The sequence below is a fragment of the Scyliorhinus torazame genome, chromosome 3 (assembly GCF_047496885.1).
Source record: "Scyliorhinus torazame isolate Kashiwa2021f chromosome 3, sScyTor2.1, whole genome shotgun sequence".
NCBI lineage: Eukaryota > Metazoa > Chordata > Chondrichthyes > Carcharhiniformes > Scyliorhinidae > Scyliorhinus > Scyliorhinus torazame.
Genome location: NC_092709.1, coordinates 201,285,146 through 201,299,213, shown reverse-complemented (window position 1 = coordinate 201,299,213; position 14,068 = coordinate 201,285,146). Strand labels below are relative to the sequence as shown.

Below are 14,068 nucleotides of genomic sequence, written 5' to 3'. Positions count from 1 at the left end.
AATCTGGATGTTGCTTGGGGCACAAGGGAAGTCTTACGGAGTTCAGGTATCGCAGATATATTTTGAAATAAGGGGTACGTTCTATATAAACTGCATGTGCTTAGTAATTCATATACCATAATTGTCTGAGAGTAGTCGTCCTGTTCGTGTGTATTTGTCTTTTCTTTATTTTAATAAATAGTCTTTAACAATTGCTACACAACAACTGGGCTGTTTATTCTTAATGGGGTTTCACTTGCCTCCTCACACCAAAACAAAACAAAACTGTACACCCCCTCGAACTGGCGTTCCTAGTTTGGATACTGTTGAATCCGCGGTGGGGAGAACTCATAGACGGAAGTAGAAATTACAGAACAAAGTTTATTTTGATATACTTACAATACTCCTCCACTCCCCTAAGGGTCTCCTTCCCTGACCTGCAGCTAGGCCAGGGGTTTTAATACAACTGGGGCTCTCCTTGTAAAAGGGAAACCCCACCCCGTTGAAGGAGAAGGCCTGGTGTCTTAAAGGGGAAATTCATATTCCGGGGAGGTCATTGGAAATTGTATAGTCCTGATCCCGGGACCTCCATTGAGGTTATAACAGATACCCTCGCAGATAACAGCAGATAAAAGTCCTATCCTTTGCAGACAGAAGGTGCATGTCCACACATTGTACCTAAACAAAAGCTTGGGGGACAGCCATTCCCAGGATCATCCCCAAGGCAATGTCTTGACCAGAGTCGACCTGCCTAAATTGAATTTGAATAATGGTTTGGAAGTTAACTGTTCCCTGGTGCATTGTCCATGGGAATTTTTTTATCAATCAGCCCACTTACCAACCAATTTGCACTCTCTTCTCCTACAGTATATATTTATGTTCCCGTTATTATTCGTGTTCTTGCAAACTGCCCTGATGAGTGAAAGACAAAAAGCTTTGACAGCATTTCTCTTCTTTCAGCAATATTCAAGTTCTGTACTACCAAACAGCAATGTGGAACTTGCTACTACAGGGATTGGCAAATACTATTTGTGCATTTAAGGGATGGTCAGATAGGTTTATAGGTGTAGGAATCCTTCTGCTACACCTATGGCAGGTAGTAAGAGCAGGAATGTTTCCTGGTCAGCATTAACCTTGTGCTCACTGCAGTGCAACAGCCTCCCCACATTAAGATTCCACGCGCATTTTCCTCAGCTTCGAGTGACTACCAGAAAGAGACGTTTATGAGGGAGGAGGGATTTGAGTGTTATGCTGATAAAATGCTAACATGGACTAGTTGAGCTGAATTGCCTATTTCTGTGCTGTACATTTTGTGTAATTCTATTAAGTATAACCACAAATGGGGTCATTTCCATAAGCAGTTTTGGTTTTCGAGATCACTTGCTTGATCTTGCAAAAGTTCTGAAGTGATACACAGTACATTCTTAACCTTTGTAGGATACTAGGAAACTGTAGACCAGGATACTCACCTGATTGAGTAATTTCTCCTGATACAATTTAAATCGATGTCCTAATCCTAACAGGCCCAAACCGACAAATAGCCAAAGCACTAAATAGTGTACAGTTTGAAAGAAAAAAATAGTTTCAGATTAACAATGGGAGTTTTAATTTGAACAGTGTGTAATAAAAGCAAAATACTGTAAACTTCACAAAGTCTCTTTGAAAGTGACTGAAATAGACAACATTCAGACATTAAAGTTGTTAATTTAGTATCATTTTGAATTTTTACAATAAATTATATAACAGGATTTCTGGAAACACAAAAAGGTTATATAATGTTATTAAGTTTTACAACACCAGGTTAAAGTCCAACAGATTTATTTGGAATCACTAGCTTTCGGAGCACCGCTCCTTCATCACTCACCTGAGGAAGGAGCTGCGTTCCGAAAGCTAGTGATTCCAAATAAACCTCTTGGACTTTAACCTGGTGTTGTAAGACTTCATACTGTGCCCAGTCCAGTCCAACGACGGCATCTCCACATCATAATTTTATGATGCATCAATTTTCCAATCTTATCCAGGGATAGATGGTATTTATCCCAGAGTGTTGGAAGATAACAGAGAAAAGATCTGTAAATAACTGACATTTATTATGAGGGAAACATAGTTCATTGGGAGGTAACAAAAGATTGAACACAGGCCATGCAATGGCCATATTCAAAACAGGTGACAAAATAGATACAGGCAACAACTGACCAATTAGTCTTACTTCAATTCCAAGGACTCAATTATCAGGAGCAAATGTGATAATCATCTGTAAAATAATAACAACTTCACAACTGCATGAATCGGGCACCCTGCCTCACCAACTTTCCTGACTTGTTTGAGCAAGTGACAACTCAAGTAGACTGTGCTAAGACCTTTGACAGTGTTGCTCGACTTCCATAGGGTTTTGATAAAGTTCCACACGAAAGATGACTAAATTAACAATTGTGAAGATTCAGGGGCGTGGATAAGAAATTGGTTGAGGGGTAGGAAACATGTACGTACTGAAGGAATTCCGTCAGTGTGGAGGATGTACTGAGTGGGGTGGCTCAGAGTTCAGTGTTTGGAAAATTATCTAATTTTCTGGATTCAGAAACTCAGTGCAAATACATAAAATTTGCAGATGATACAGGGCTGCCGCCAATCAGTTTGGCTGGCAGTACCCTGAGGCATGACTGCACCCCGAGGATGGGGTGGAAGTTCCACCTCAGCCAATTAATGTTCCTTGGAGCATCAACTGGCTGTGGGGCAGCCAACATTGGCAGCATTGCATTTCCCGCAGACTCTTTGGATGGTGTGGCTGAAAACCCTGCCATCCATTAAATTCTGTTGCCTGTGTAATATTAGTTCTCATAATATAGGAAAGATATTTGGAATTTGGCTTTATATAGGGCACAATGTAAATACATTTTAATAATAATCTTTATTAGTGTCACAAGTAGACTTACATTAACACTGCAATGAAGTTATTGTGAAAAGCCCCTAGTCGCCACACTCCAGCGCCTGTTTGGGTACACTGAGGGAGAATTCAGAATGTCCAATTCACCCAACAAGCACATCTTTCGGGACTTGTAGGAAGAAACCGGAGAACCCATGCAAACACGTGGAGAACGTACAGATTCCACACAGACAGTGACCCAAGCCAAGAATCAAACCTGGGAATCTGGCGCTGTGAAGCAACAGTGCTAACCACTATGCTACCGTGCCACCCATATGATTAAGAGGAAATATTTGAAAGGCTGGTTGTGGTTGATACTGACCAGGACCGGATTTTTAGTTATTTGTTCATGGGATGATCATTGCTGGCTGGGTCAGCATATATTGCCCTTCAGAAGGTGGTAGTGAGCTGCCTTCGGTACGCTGTAGTTCATGTGGTGTAGGTACAGCACAGTGCTTTAGAGAGGGACTTCCAGGATTTTGACCCAGCGACAGTGAAGGTATGGCGACATATTTCCAAGTCACGATGGTCAGTGACTTGGAAGGGAACTTCTAGGTGGTGTTGTTCCCATGTGTCTGCTGCTCTTATCCATCCAGATGGTCGCGGTTGTGGGTTTGTAAGGTAGTGTCTAAGGACTTTTTGAGAGTTCCTGCAGTGCATCTTGTTGATGGTACACACGGCTGTCATTGTGCGTCAGTGGTGGAGAGAGTGAATGTTTGTGGCTGGGATGCCAATCAAGTGGGCTGCTTTGTCCTTGATGATCTCAAGATTCATCCAGGCATCTTGACTTGTTGGAGCTACACTCATTCCATCAAACTCCAGACTTATATCTTGTAGATAGTGGGCACGCTTTAGGGAGTCAGGAGGTGAGTTACTCGCTGCAGGATTCCTAGCTTCTGACCTACTCTTGTAGCCACAGTATTAATATGGCTGGTCTAGTTCAGTTTCTGGTCATTGGTCACTCCCAGGATGTTGATAGTAAGGGATTCAGCGATGGTAATGCCACCTCATGTCAAGGGAGGATAGTTTGATTTTCTCTTGTTGGAGATGGTCATTGTCTGGCACTTGTGTGGCATGAAAGTTACTTTCCACTTGTCAGCCCAAACGTGGACATTGCCCAGGTCTTGCTGTATTTGGACGTAGAATATTTCAACATCTGAGGAGTCATGAATGGTGCTGAACATCGTGCCATCATCTGCAAACATTCCAATTTCTGAACATATTATGAAAGGAAGGTCATTGATGAGGCAACTGAATACGGTTGGGCCTATGAGACTACCCTGAGGAATTCCAACAGTGATGTCTTGGAACTGAGAAGATTGACTTCCAACAACCACAATCTTCCTTAGTGCTAGGTATGAGTACAACCTGCACAGAGTTTTCCCCTGGAGTCCCATTGACTCCAGTTTTGCTAGGATTATTTGATCCCACACTTGATCAAATGCAGCTCTTTTATCCATTTTTAAACCAAGACTGTAATGATGGCTCTGGCAGAACCCAAACTGAGCGTCAGTGATCAGATCATTGGTAAGTAAGTCCCGCTTGATAGCACTGTTGATGACCCCTTCCATTACTTTACTGATGATCAGGAGTAAACTGTGAGGTGGTAATTGGCTGGGCTGGTTTGTCCTGTTTTTGTCTAAGAACATACTTGGGCAACTTTTCACCTTGCTGTGTTAATTACCGTGTTGTGGCTGGATTGGAATAGCTTGGGTAGGGGCATGGAAAGTTCTAAAAGACAGGTGTTCAGTACTATTTCTGGAATACTGTCAAGGTCCATAGCCTTTGCAACTCTGGGGGATGCTGAGAGAAGTAGGTGAGGAAATTGCAAAGGTACTGGCTATAAATGTGGAGTGGTGCCAGATGACTGGAGAATTGCAGTTGTTTCACCCTTGTTCAAAATAGGTGTAAGGATAAACCCAGCAACTACAAACCAAGCAGTTTAACCTCAGTTGTTTTGAAAGCTTTTAGAAGTAATAATCTGGACAAAATTAACAGTCACTTGGCAAGTATAGATTAATTAAAGAAAGTCAGCGTGCATTTGCTGAAGGAAAATTGAGTTTCACTAACTTAATTAAATTTTTGATGAGATAACAGAAAAGGCTAATGAGGGTAATATGGATGATGTGATGTACAAGAACTTCCAAAAGGAATTTGATAAAGTGACACAAAAAGGTTTGCTAGCAAGGTCAAATCCCAAAGAATAAAGAATGTTGGATACCATGGAATAAAAGGGAAAGTTGCAGCAGGGATAAAACTAAATTGGCTGAATGGCAGTGGTAGTGGTGTATGATTAGTTTTTGGATGAGTGGGGAGGTGGTGGCATAGTGGCATTGGCACTGGACTAGTAATCCAGAGAACCAGGATACTGCTCTAAGGACTCGAGTTCAAATCCAACCACCGCCGAATTCAATTCTAAAAATCTGGAATTAGAAGTCCAATGATGACCATGACGTTAACGATAGACTTCAAGAGGACGTGGACAGGCTGGTGGAATTTGCAGATGAAATTTAAAGTGGAAGTGTGAAATAATTCATTTTGGTACAAAGGAAAAGGGAGAGGCAATATAAAATACAGGATAAAGGGGGTATAGGAACAAATCGTACAGGCACAAATTGTAGAAGGTGCCAGAGCAGGTTTAGAAAATGGCTAAAAAGACACACAGGACCCGTGGCTTTATAAATAGAGGCATAGGGTGCCAAAGCAAGGGAGTTATGAGTAATCTCTATAAAAGTCTAGATTGGCCTCAACTGGAGTAATATGTCCAGAATAATATGCCCAATTCTGGGCACCACACATTAATAAACTTGCAGGTTGAGTCCGTAATTAAGAAAGCAAATGCAATGTTGTCATTCATCTCAAGAGGCTTGGAATATAAAAGCAGGGATGTACTTCTGAAGCTTTATAAAGCATTAGTTAGGCCCCATTTAGAATACTGTGAGCAATTTTGGGCCCCACACCTCAGGAAGGACATACTGGCACTGGAGCGGGTTCAGCGGAGATTCACACGGATGATCCCAGGAATGGTAGGCCTAACATACGATGAACGTCTGAGGATCCTGGGATTATATTCATTGGAGTTTAGGAGGTTGAGGGGAGATCTAATAGAAACTTACAAGATAATGAATGGCTTAGATAGGGTGGATGTAGGGAAGTTGTTTCCATTAGCAGGGGAGACTAGGACCCGGGGGCACAGCCTTAGAATAAAAGGGAGTCACTTTAGAACAGAGATGAGGAGAAATTTCTTCAGCCAGAGAGTGGTGGGTCTGTGGAATTCATTGCCACAGAGGGCGGTGGAGGCCGGGACGTTGAGTGTCTTTAAGACAGAAGTTGATAAATTCTTGATTTCTCGAGGAATTAAGGGCTATGGAGAGAGAGCAGGTAAATGGAGTTGAAATCAGCCATGATTGAATGGCGGAGTGGACTCGATGGGCCGAATGGCCTTACTTCCGCTCCTATGTCTTATGGTCTTATGGTCTTATAAGTATGTGAAGGTTTTACAGAGGGTGCAGAAAAGATTTACAAGATTGGCTCCAAGGGTGACAGACTTCAGTTACATGGATAGATTAGAGAATTTGGGTTTGTTCTCTTTAGAGGAGAGAAGGTTGAGAGGAGGTTTGATAGAGATGTTCACATTCATGAGGGGCATAGGTCAGGTAAATTGAAAGAAACTTGGGAGAAAGGTGAAGAACTGGAGGACAACGATTTAAAGTGAACGGCAAAAATACCAATGACAAGAAAAAGAAAACCTTACTTACACGGTGAGTGATTAAGATTTGGAAATGCACTGCCTGTGAGTGTGGTGGAGGTAGATTCAATCATAACTTTCACAAGGGAATTAATAAACACCTGAAGAGAAACCATTTGCAGAGCTAAGGGAAAAGGTGAGGGGGGTGGTATTAGCTGAGTTCCTCAAGAGAGCGGGATGGGCATGAGAGGTCGAATGGCCTCCCGCTATGCTGTAATCATTCGATGATTCTATGTTTAAAATTATGATAGCAATGAATATGGCAATGACACCAGACTATCTCTAGTAGTTGTGGGATCTAGATGAGGGGCCATAATTATAGGATTAAACATAAGCAAGTTAAAAGAAGGCAGGAGAGATTTCATTACGCAGAGTAATGTGGGTTCATAATTCACTTTTTGGATTAGTAGCTGAGACAGAAACTCTGTCAGCATTCAAGATCAGGGGCGTCATTCTCGCCGGGGGCTGCCGTGAATCCTGCCCCCGCCGGTTGCCGAAGTCTCCGGCACCGGAGATTCGGCGGGGGCGGGAATCGCGCCGCGCCGGTTGGCGGGCCCCCCCGCTCGGCCCGGACGGGCCGAAGTCCCGCCGATAAATTGCCTGTCCCGCCGGCGTAAATTAAAGTACCTATTTACCGGCGGGACAAGGCGGCGCGGGCGGGCGCGGGGGCGATCTGACCCCAGGGGGTGCCCCCACGGTGGCCTGGCCCGCGATCGGGGCCCACCGATCCGCGGACGGGCCTGTGCCGTGGGGGCACTCTTTCCCTTCCGCCTCTGCCACGGTCTCCACCATGGCGGAGGCGGAAGAGACTCCCTCCACTGCGCATGCGCGGGAAACTGTCAGCGGCCGCTGACGCTCCCGCGCATGCGCCGCCCGGAGATGTCATTTCCGCGCCAGCTGGCGGGGCAACAAAGGCCGTTTCCGCCAGCTGACGGGGCGGAAATTCCTTTGGCGCTGGCCTAGCCCCTCAATGTTGGGGCTCGGCCCCCAAAGATGCGGAGCATTCCCCACCTTTAAGGCGGCGCGATGCCCGTCTGATTGGCGCCGTTTTGGGCGCCAGTCGGCGGACATCGCGCCGTTTCGGGAGAATTTCGCCCCAGATTGGATAGGTGGATGGAGAAAAAGGGGTTGAAGAGATTTGGGAACAGGGTGAGTAATCTTACATAAAATTACTTTCTTATATAAAGGGTGAACACCAACACATTCTGGTTCGGCCAAATGGCCCGTTTCCATGTTCTAAGTGAGTCATGAAATTGTTTGTCTTTGAACAGCAGATTGTTAAAGTACTAGGATGTAGACCCCGCTCATGCAGATGTACAAAGCAGCTCTTTCCTGAGCAGCTAGTGGTCCCTCCTCCCACTATGGCGATAATGAGCTTTAGCTGAGACAGCCAGATTGGTGAGGATGAGGTAAGAAGGTTTATCGCTCATTGCTACTCTCGTCACATACAGCATATCCAGGTTGACAGATTTGTCTTTTAGAACTTGGACAGTTCGGTCAATAGCAGTGCTCCCAAACACTGGGAGGCCCCAATGCATCTTTGGGAAACCCCCACATTCAACACCTCAGAGTTCAGAAGTTATGGGCCCCAGTTACAACAATTCAATCGATATTTCAGTTGTACGTTTTACAAAACTTATTGGAAACTATATTTGAAAATTATATTATAAATTTTATGTTAAAGACGGAGTTACACATAACAGATAACTAGAGGAATATTGCTTTCATATTTCTAAAATACAAACCCTGTTTATGTGGATTTTCTCAAGTCAATTCAATTCAAAAACAGAATTTTAGGTCTGCAGTTACATCTATGTTGAGGGTATGTGAAAGAGAATGTATAGCCACAAAGTATAAGCTAAATAAAAGTGCAATTATATTTTGTCAGTGTAACTGAATTTTGCCACTTACATAGTTTGACATACTTCGCCAAGAGTTTGAAAAGAGTCACATTGCTAGTTTCTGATGAGAACGATTTAGATTGTCGGCCATAGAATAATCCCAATCCAATCAAGTGCATGAGGACACCTGAAAAAGAAGGGCAAAGTACAACTTGTGGAGTTGGTTCACAAACTTTGTCACTCTATTAAATGGCGTTTTTAAAACAAAATCTGTAGACAAAATGGCAGGGACTTTCATTAATAAATCTGCAACATTTCTGTTCATTAGGGTTAAAATTAAGTTTTTGTAATAGTTTAGTTTACAGCTTTTCCAAAATGTTTTAAAAGTATTTTTATTCAACAGATTTTCACCATTTCGTCATACAAAACAACAATCCCAACAATACAAAAACAATCCCCACCAAACACACATAACCCCCCAACCCCCCCTCCCCATCAATCAATGGTAACCAACTCCAGAAAGCGCATGCTGGCAAACCCAAATAATTGTGGAACCCCTCCTTTGCCCCCAACCCCCACACCTCAGCTCGAACTTCACCTTCTCCAGGGTCAAAACCTCCAGCAGGTCCCCCCGCCACACCGAGGCACAGGGTGGAGAAGCTGATCTCCACTCCAACAAGACCCGCCTACAAGCAATCAGTGAGGCGAAGACTAAGACATCTGACCCCGCTCCCGCCTACAACTTGGGCCGGTCCAACACCCTGAATATGGCTTCTAGGGGACCGGGCTCCATATGCACATGCAAGACCGCGGTGTTTGTACTGAACACCATTCTCCAAAACCTTCCCGGCTTTGGGCAGGAACAAAACATATGAACATGGTTCGTGGGGGCCTCCTCCCACATCGCTCACAGACATCCTCCACCCCCTCGAACAGCCGGCTCATCCTTGATTTTGTGAGGTGCACCCTACACACTACCTTCAGCTGTATCAGCCCCAACCTCGCACACGAGATCGAGGCATTTACCCTCCGCAGCACCTCATACCATAGTCCTTCTTCCAGCGCACCCCCAGCTCCTCGTCCCACTTCTCCTTAATCCCCTCCATGGACACCCTATCCCCCTCCAGGATTGTCCTGTAGATCGCCGAAACAACCTCCTCTCCAACACCCCCTGATGACAGCACCACATCCAGCAATGAGGAGGCCGGTGCATCGGGAAGGTCGGGAAAACCTTTCTTGCAAAGTCGTGAACCTGCATATACCCAAGCCCTTCCCCCTGCACCAACCCATACTTCTTTCCCAACTCCTCTAGGCTTGTGAATCACCCCCAAGTAACATATCCTTTATTTTCCTAATCACCCTCTCATTCCATCCCCGAAATCTCGCATCAATCCTCCCCAGCTCAAACCCATGATTCCCCCTGATCGACATCCCTCCTGACCCGGCTCCCAGTGTAAAGTGTTACCTAAACTGCCTGCAAATCTTCAACGTGGCCCCCACCACCGGACTCACCAAGTACTTTCCTCGGACCATCGGGAGCGGCGCCATTGCCAGTGCCCACAACCCCAACAAGAGCCCGCCTCCATCTTTACCCACAGAGCCCTCCCCCATCCTTGCCCTAGCACTGCACCTTTACTGTATTGCCACTCAATGATAATAAAGCAAGTTTGGGAGGCCTAACCCTCCCGCCTGATGTCACCTCTGCAAAACCACCCTCCTAATCCTGGCTCTCCCCCCTCTAAATGAACGAGGAGATCAACATGTCCACCCCGCTGAAGAAGGACTTGGGTAAAATGACCAGCAGACACTGAAATAAAAACCAGAATCGCGGCAAAACATCCATTTTATCAGCCTGCACCCGGCCCAATGACAGAGGGAGATTGTCCCACCTCAACAAATCGGCCTTCATCCTCCCTACCAAGCTAGTGAAATTATACTCCCGGAGCCCTCCCCATCTCAGGCCTCCTGAACCCTCAAATACCAAATACCTAAAGTGGGTTTCCGCCAAGCGGAATGGCGGACTCCCCACTCCCACTCCTACTGGCGGGAGACCAGAAAATACGCACTCTTTCCTAAATTCAATTTGTACCCCGAGAACGCCCCGCATCTCTGAAGCAGCTCCATTATACTCCCCACTGAATTGCTTGGTTCTGAAATATACAGCAGCAGATCATCGGTGGATAGGGACATCCTATGTTCCACCACCCCCCTCACTATCCCCTTCCACAGCCCCAAGCTCCTTAGCGCAATGGCCAATGGCTCTATAACCAATACAAAGAATAAGAGGAACATAGGGCACACCTGTCTTGTACCAGTGCTGTGCAAAATACCCCAAATTCATGCTGTTAGTGCAAACACTTGCCATCGGTTCCTTATACTACAACCGCACCCACGCCACAAACCTCGGTCCAATTCCAAACCTCTCCAATACCACCATCAAATAACCCCATTCTACAAGATCAAACGTCTTCTCTGCATCCCTTCCCTCCGCCGGAGACAGGACCATATTCAACAACCTCCTCAAGTTCGAGAACAACTGCCTTCCCTTCATGAACCCTGTCTGATCCTCCCCAATCACCTTCCGGAGACATCCTTCCAACCTTGACGCCAACACCTTTGCCAATATCTTGACATTTGCATTCAGCAGAGATATGGGCCCATATGACCCACACTCCACCACTTCCTTGTCCTTCTTTAGCAGCAACGAGATAGAAGCTTGCCACATTGTTCGCGAAAGGACATCCCTACCTATCGCATCCTCAAACATGCCCACCATCAACGGCGCCAGCTTGTCCTTAAATTTCTTAGAAAATTCAACTGGGAACCCATCAGGCTTCACTGCCTTCCCTGCCTGCATCCTCCCAATTGTCTCCTTTACCTCCTGCTCTCACACTGACTCCTCCAGCCCTGCCCTGTCCTCCTCTCCCAGCCTCGGATACGCCAACTCATCCAAAAACATCCTCATCCCCCGCTCCTCCCTTCGTGGCTCCGACCTGTACAGGTCCCTATAACATCCTCAAATACTTTATTAATCTTCTCATGAGGCCACCATCAGCTTCCCCGTCCTATCCCGTACCTGAACTCAAATACTTTATTAACAGCTCCAGGCCACCACCAGTTTCACTGTCCTATTCCGTATCCGAACTACCTCCCTCGTTGCCATCTCACTCCCAAGCTGGCCGGTCAGCATACGCCCTGCCTTCTTCCCATACTAGTAGATAGCCCTTCTCAACTGGCACACCGTTTTCCCTGCGGACAATTGGTCAAACCTCGCCTGCAACTCCTTCCTCTTGGCCAGGAGACCCGGATCCTGGTCCTCCACATACCTCCCATCCACCTCCAAAATCTCCTCTATCAGTTTATGGCGTTCCTCCCTCTCCTCCTTATCCACCTTAGCCTTGAACGAGATCACCTCCCCCCTCACTACCATTTTCAGAGCCTACCAAACTACCGACTGCCAGGCCTCTAACGTGCAATTAAACCCCATATATTCCTCAATCCCCTCCCGACCTTATCACAAAAGCTCTGATCCGCTGCCAATCTCGCGTCCATTCTCCACCCCGGCCTCTGGGCAATCCCCTTCTCCAAAACCACATCCATCCATTGCGGAGCATGATCCAAAATCGTGATTGCTGAATACTTCAACCTCCTAACCCCAGCCAATATGCACCTTGCCCACCATGAAAAAGTCAATCTTCGAATACACCTTGTGAACTGGGGAGGAAAACGAATACTCCCGATCCCTCAGGTGTAAGAACCTCCAGGGGTCCACTCCTCCCATCTCCCTCCAGAGCCCAGCCAGCGCCTTCACTCTACACCCCCCCCCCCACCCTCTTCACAAATGCCGCATCATCCCACTCGCAGTAATATACGCTCGCCAGTGCCATCAACCTCCCCTCTAGTGCCCCCGTCACTATCACGTACCTGCCCCCTGATCCACACCACCTTCTCCATCTGAAACCGCACCCTCTTGCCCACCAACACCTCTACCCTCCAAGCCCAGCTATCAAACCCCAAGTGAAAGACCTGACTCGCACAACCCTTCCTGTGCCTCACCTGATCCTTCACCCTCAGACGGGTCTCCTGCAGCATCACCACGTCAGTCTTTAACCTTTTCAAATGTGTATAAATCCTCGATCTCTTCACCAGTCCCCCTAACCCCCTCACGTTCCACGTCACTATTCTGACCGGGAGTCTCTCCCCCCAATCATAACCCTGGGCCCTGCCCCTCAGGCCTGACCGCCCCATACCGTCGAACCCCTCCCTCCCAGAATCCACTTCCTCTTGCAAACACCTATCCCAGTATCAATCCCCTCCCCCACCTTTCACACCTCCCAGGCCCATTGAAACCCATTCGACCAGGTTCCAACGAACGGGACCTGGTCTCCATGTCCTCCACCGTGACTGTGAGCCCATTTTTGCCTCCGCCACCCTCCGCTGCTCCTCACGCATCGAGGTGAACTAGTCACTGTGCTGCGACAGAGCCTACTCCACCCCCTTCAACTTCTATCTTTGCTCCCTTAAGACCACAAGACATAGGAGCAAAATTAGGCCACTCGGCCCATCGAGTTAGCTCCGCCATTCAATCATGGCTGATATTCTTCTCAGCCCCATTCTCCTGCCTTCTCCCCATAACCCCTGATCCCCTTATTAATCAAGAACCTATCCATCTCGGTCTTAAAGACACTCAGTGATTTGGTCTCCACAGCCTTCCGCGGCAAAGAGTTCCATACATTCACCACCCTCTGGCTGAAGATAATCCTCCTCATCTCAGTTTTAAAGGATCGTCCCTTTAGTCTGAGGTGGTGTCGGCTGGTTCTAGTTTTTCCTCCAAGTGGAAACATCCTCTCCACATCCACTCTATCCAGGCCTCGCAGTATCCTGTAAGTTTCAATAAGATCCCCCCTCATCTAAACGGCAACGGGTACAGACCCATAGTCCTCAACTGTTCCTCATATGACAAGCTTTTCATTCCAGGGATCATTCTTGTGAACCTCCTCTGGACCCTTTCCAAGGCCAGCACATCCCTCCTTAGATACAAGGCCTAAAGCTGCTCACAATACTCCAAATGGGGTCTGACCAGAGCCTTATACAGCCGCAGAAGAACCTCCCTGCTCTTGTATTCTAGCCCTCTCAAGGTGAATGCTAACATTGCATTTGCCTTCCTAACTGCCGACTGAACCTGCACGTTAACCTTAGGAGAATCCCGTACCTCGTCCAATGTATTCGACACTGCCGTCTTCACCGGAGCAATCGCCTCCTCCACCCATTCCTTGATCTCCCTCCGCAGCACCGCCATGTGCTTGGCGAACTGCCTCTCAAATTCTCCGGCCAGAGAATTTCATCACCTCGGTCAGAGTTTCCACTGTGAGGGGAGCGGACCCACCCAGCGATCCAGCCTCCACCATCTTTCTTTTTGCCAAACTCACCCGTTCACCCGATGATGGACTTTTGCTCGCCCCCTTCTTTCCAGTGTCCTTCTTCTGGGTCTTCGACATCTCCCACCTTCCTTATAACTTCTTGCACCAGCTCATTCAAAAACTGCCCCTGAAACTGGGCATTAAAGTCCACAAACCA

At 46.8% G+C, this 14,068-nt stretch overlaps 1 protein-coding gene across 3 annotated transcripts in view; it reads right to left on the bottom strand.

The window, feature by feature from the left end:
* The window catches only part of LOC140408893 (PGAP2-interacting protein-like), a 210,139-nt gene that overhangs the window by 52,337 nt on the left and 143,734 nt on the right, over positions 1 to 14,068 (bottom strand). For all 3 annotated transcript variants that reach the window (XM_072496741.1, XM_072496743.1, XM_072496742.1), the window contains exons 8-9: positions 8,562 to 8,678; positions 1,449 to 1,528 (exon numbers count right to left, since the gene is read on the bottom strand). In XM_072496741.1, the coding sequence (XP_072352842.1) occupies positions 1,449 to 1,528; positions 8,562 to 8,678 (197 nt within the window). The remainder of the gene's footprint in view (positions 1 to 1,448; positions 1,529 to 8,561; positions 8,679 to 14,068) is intronic.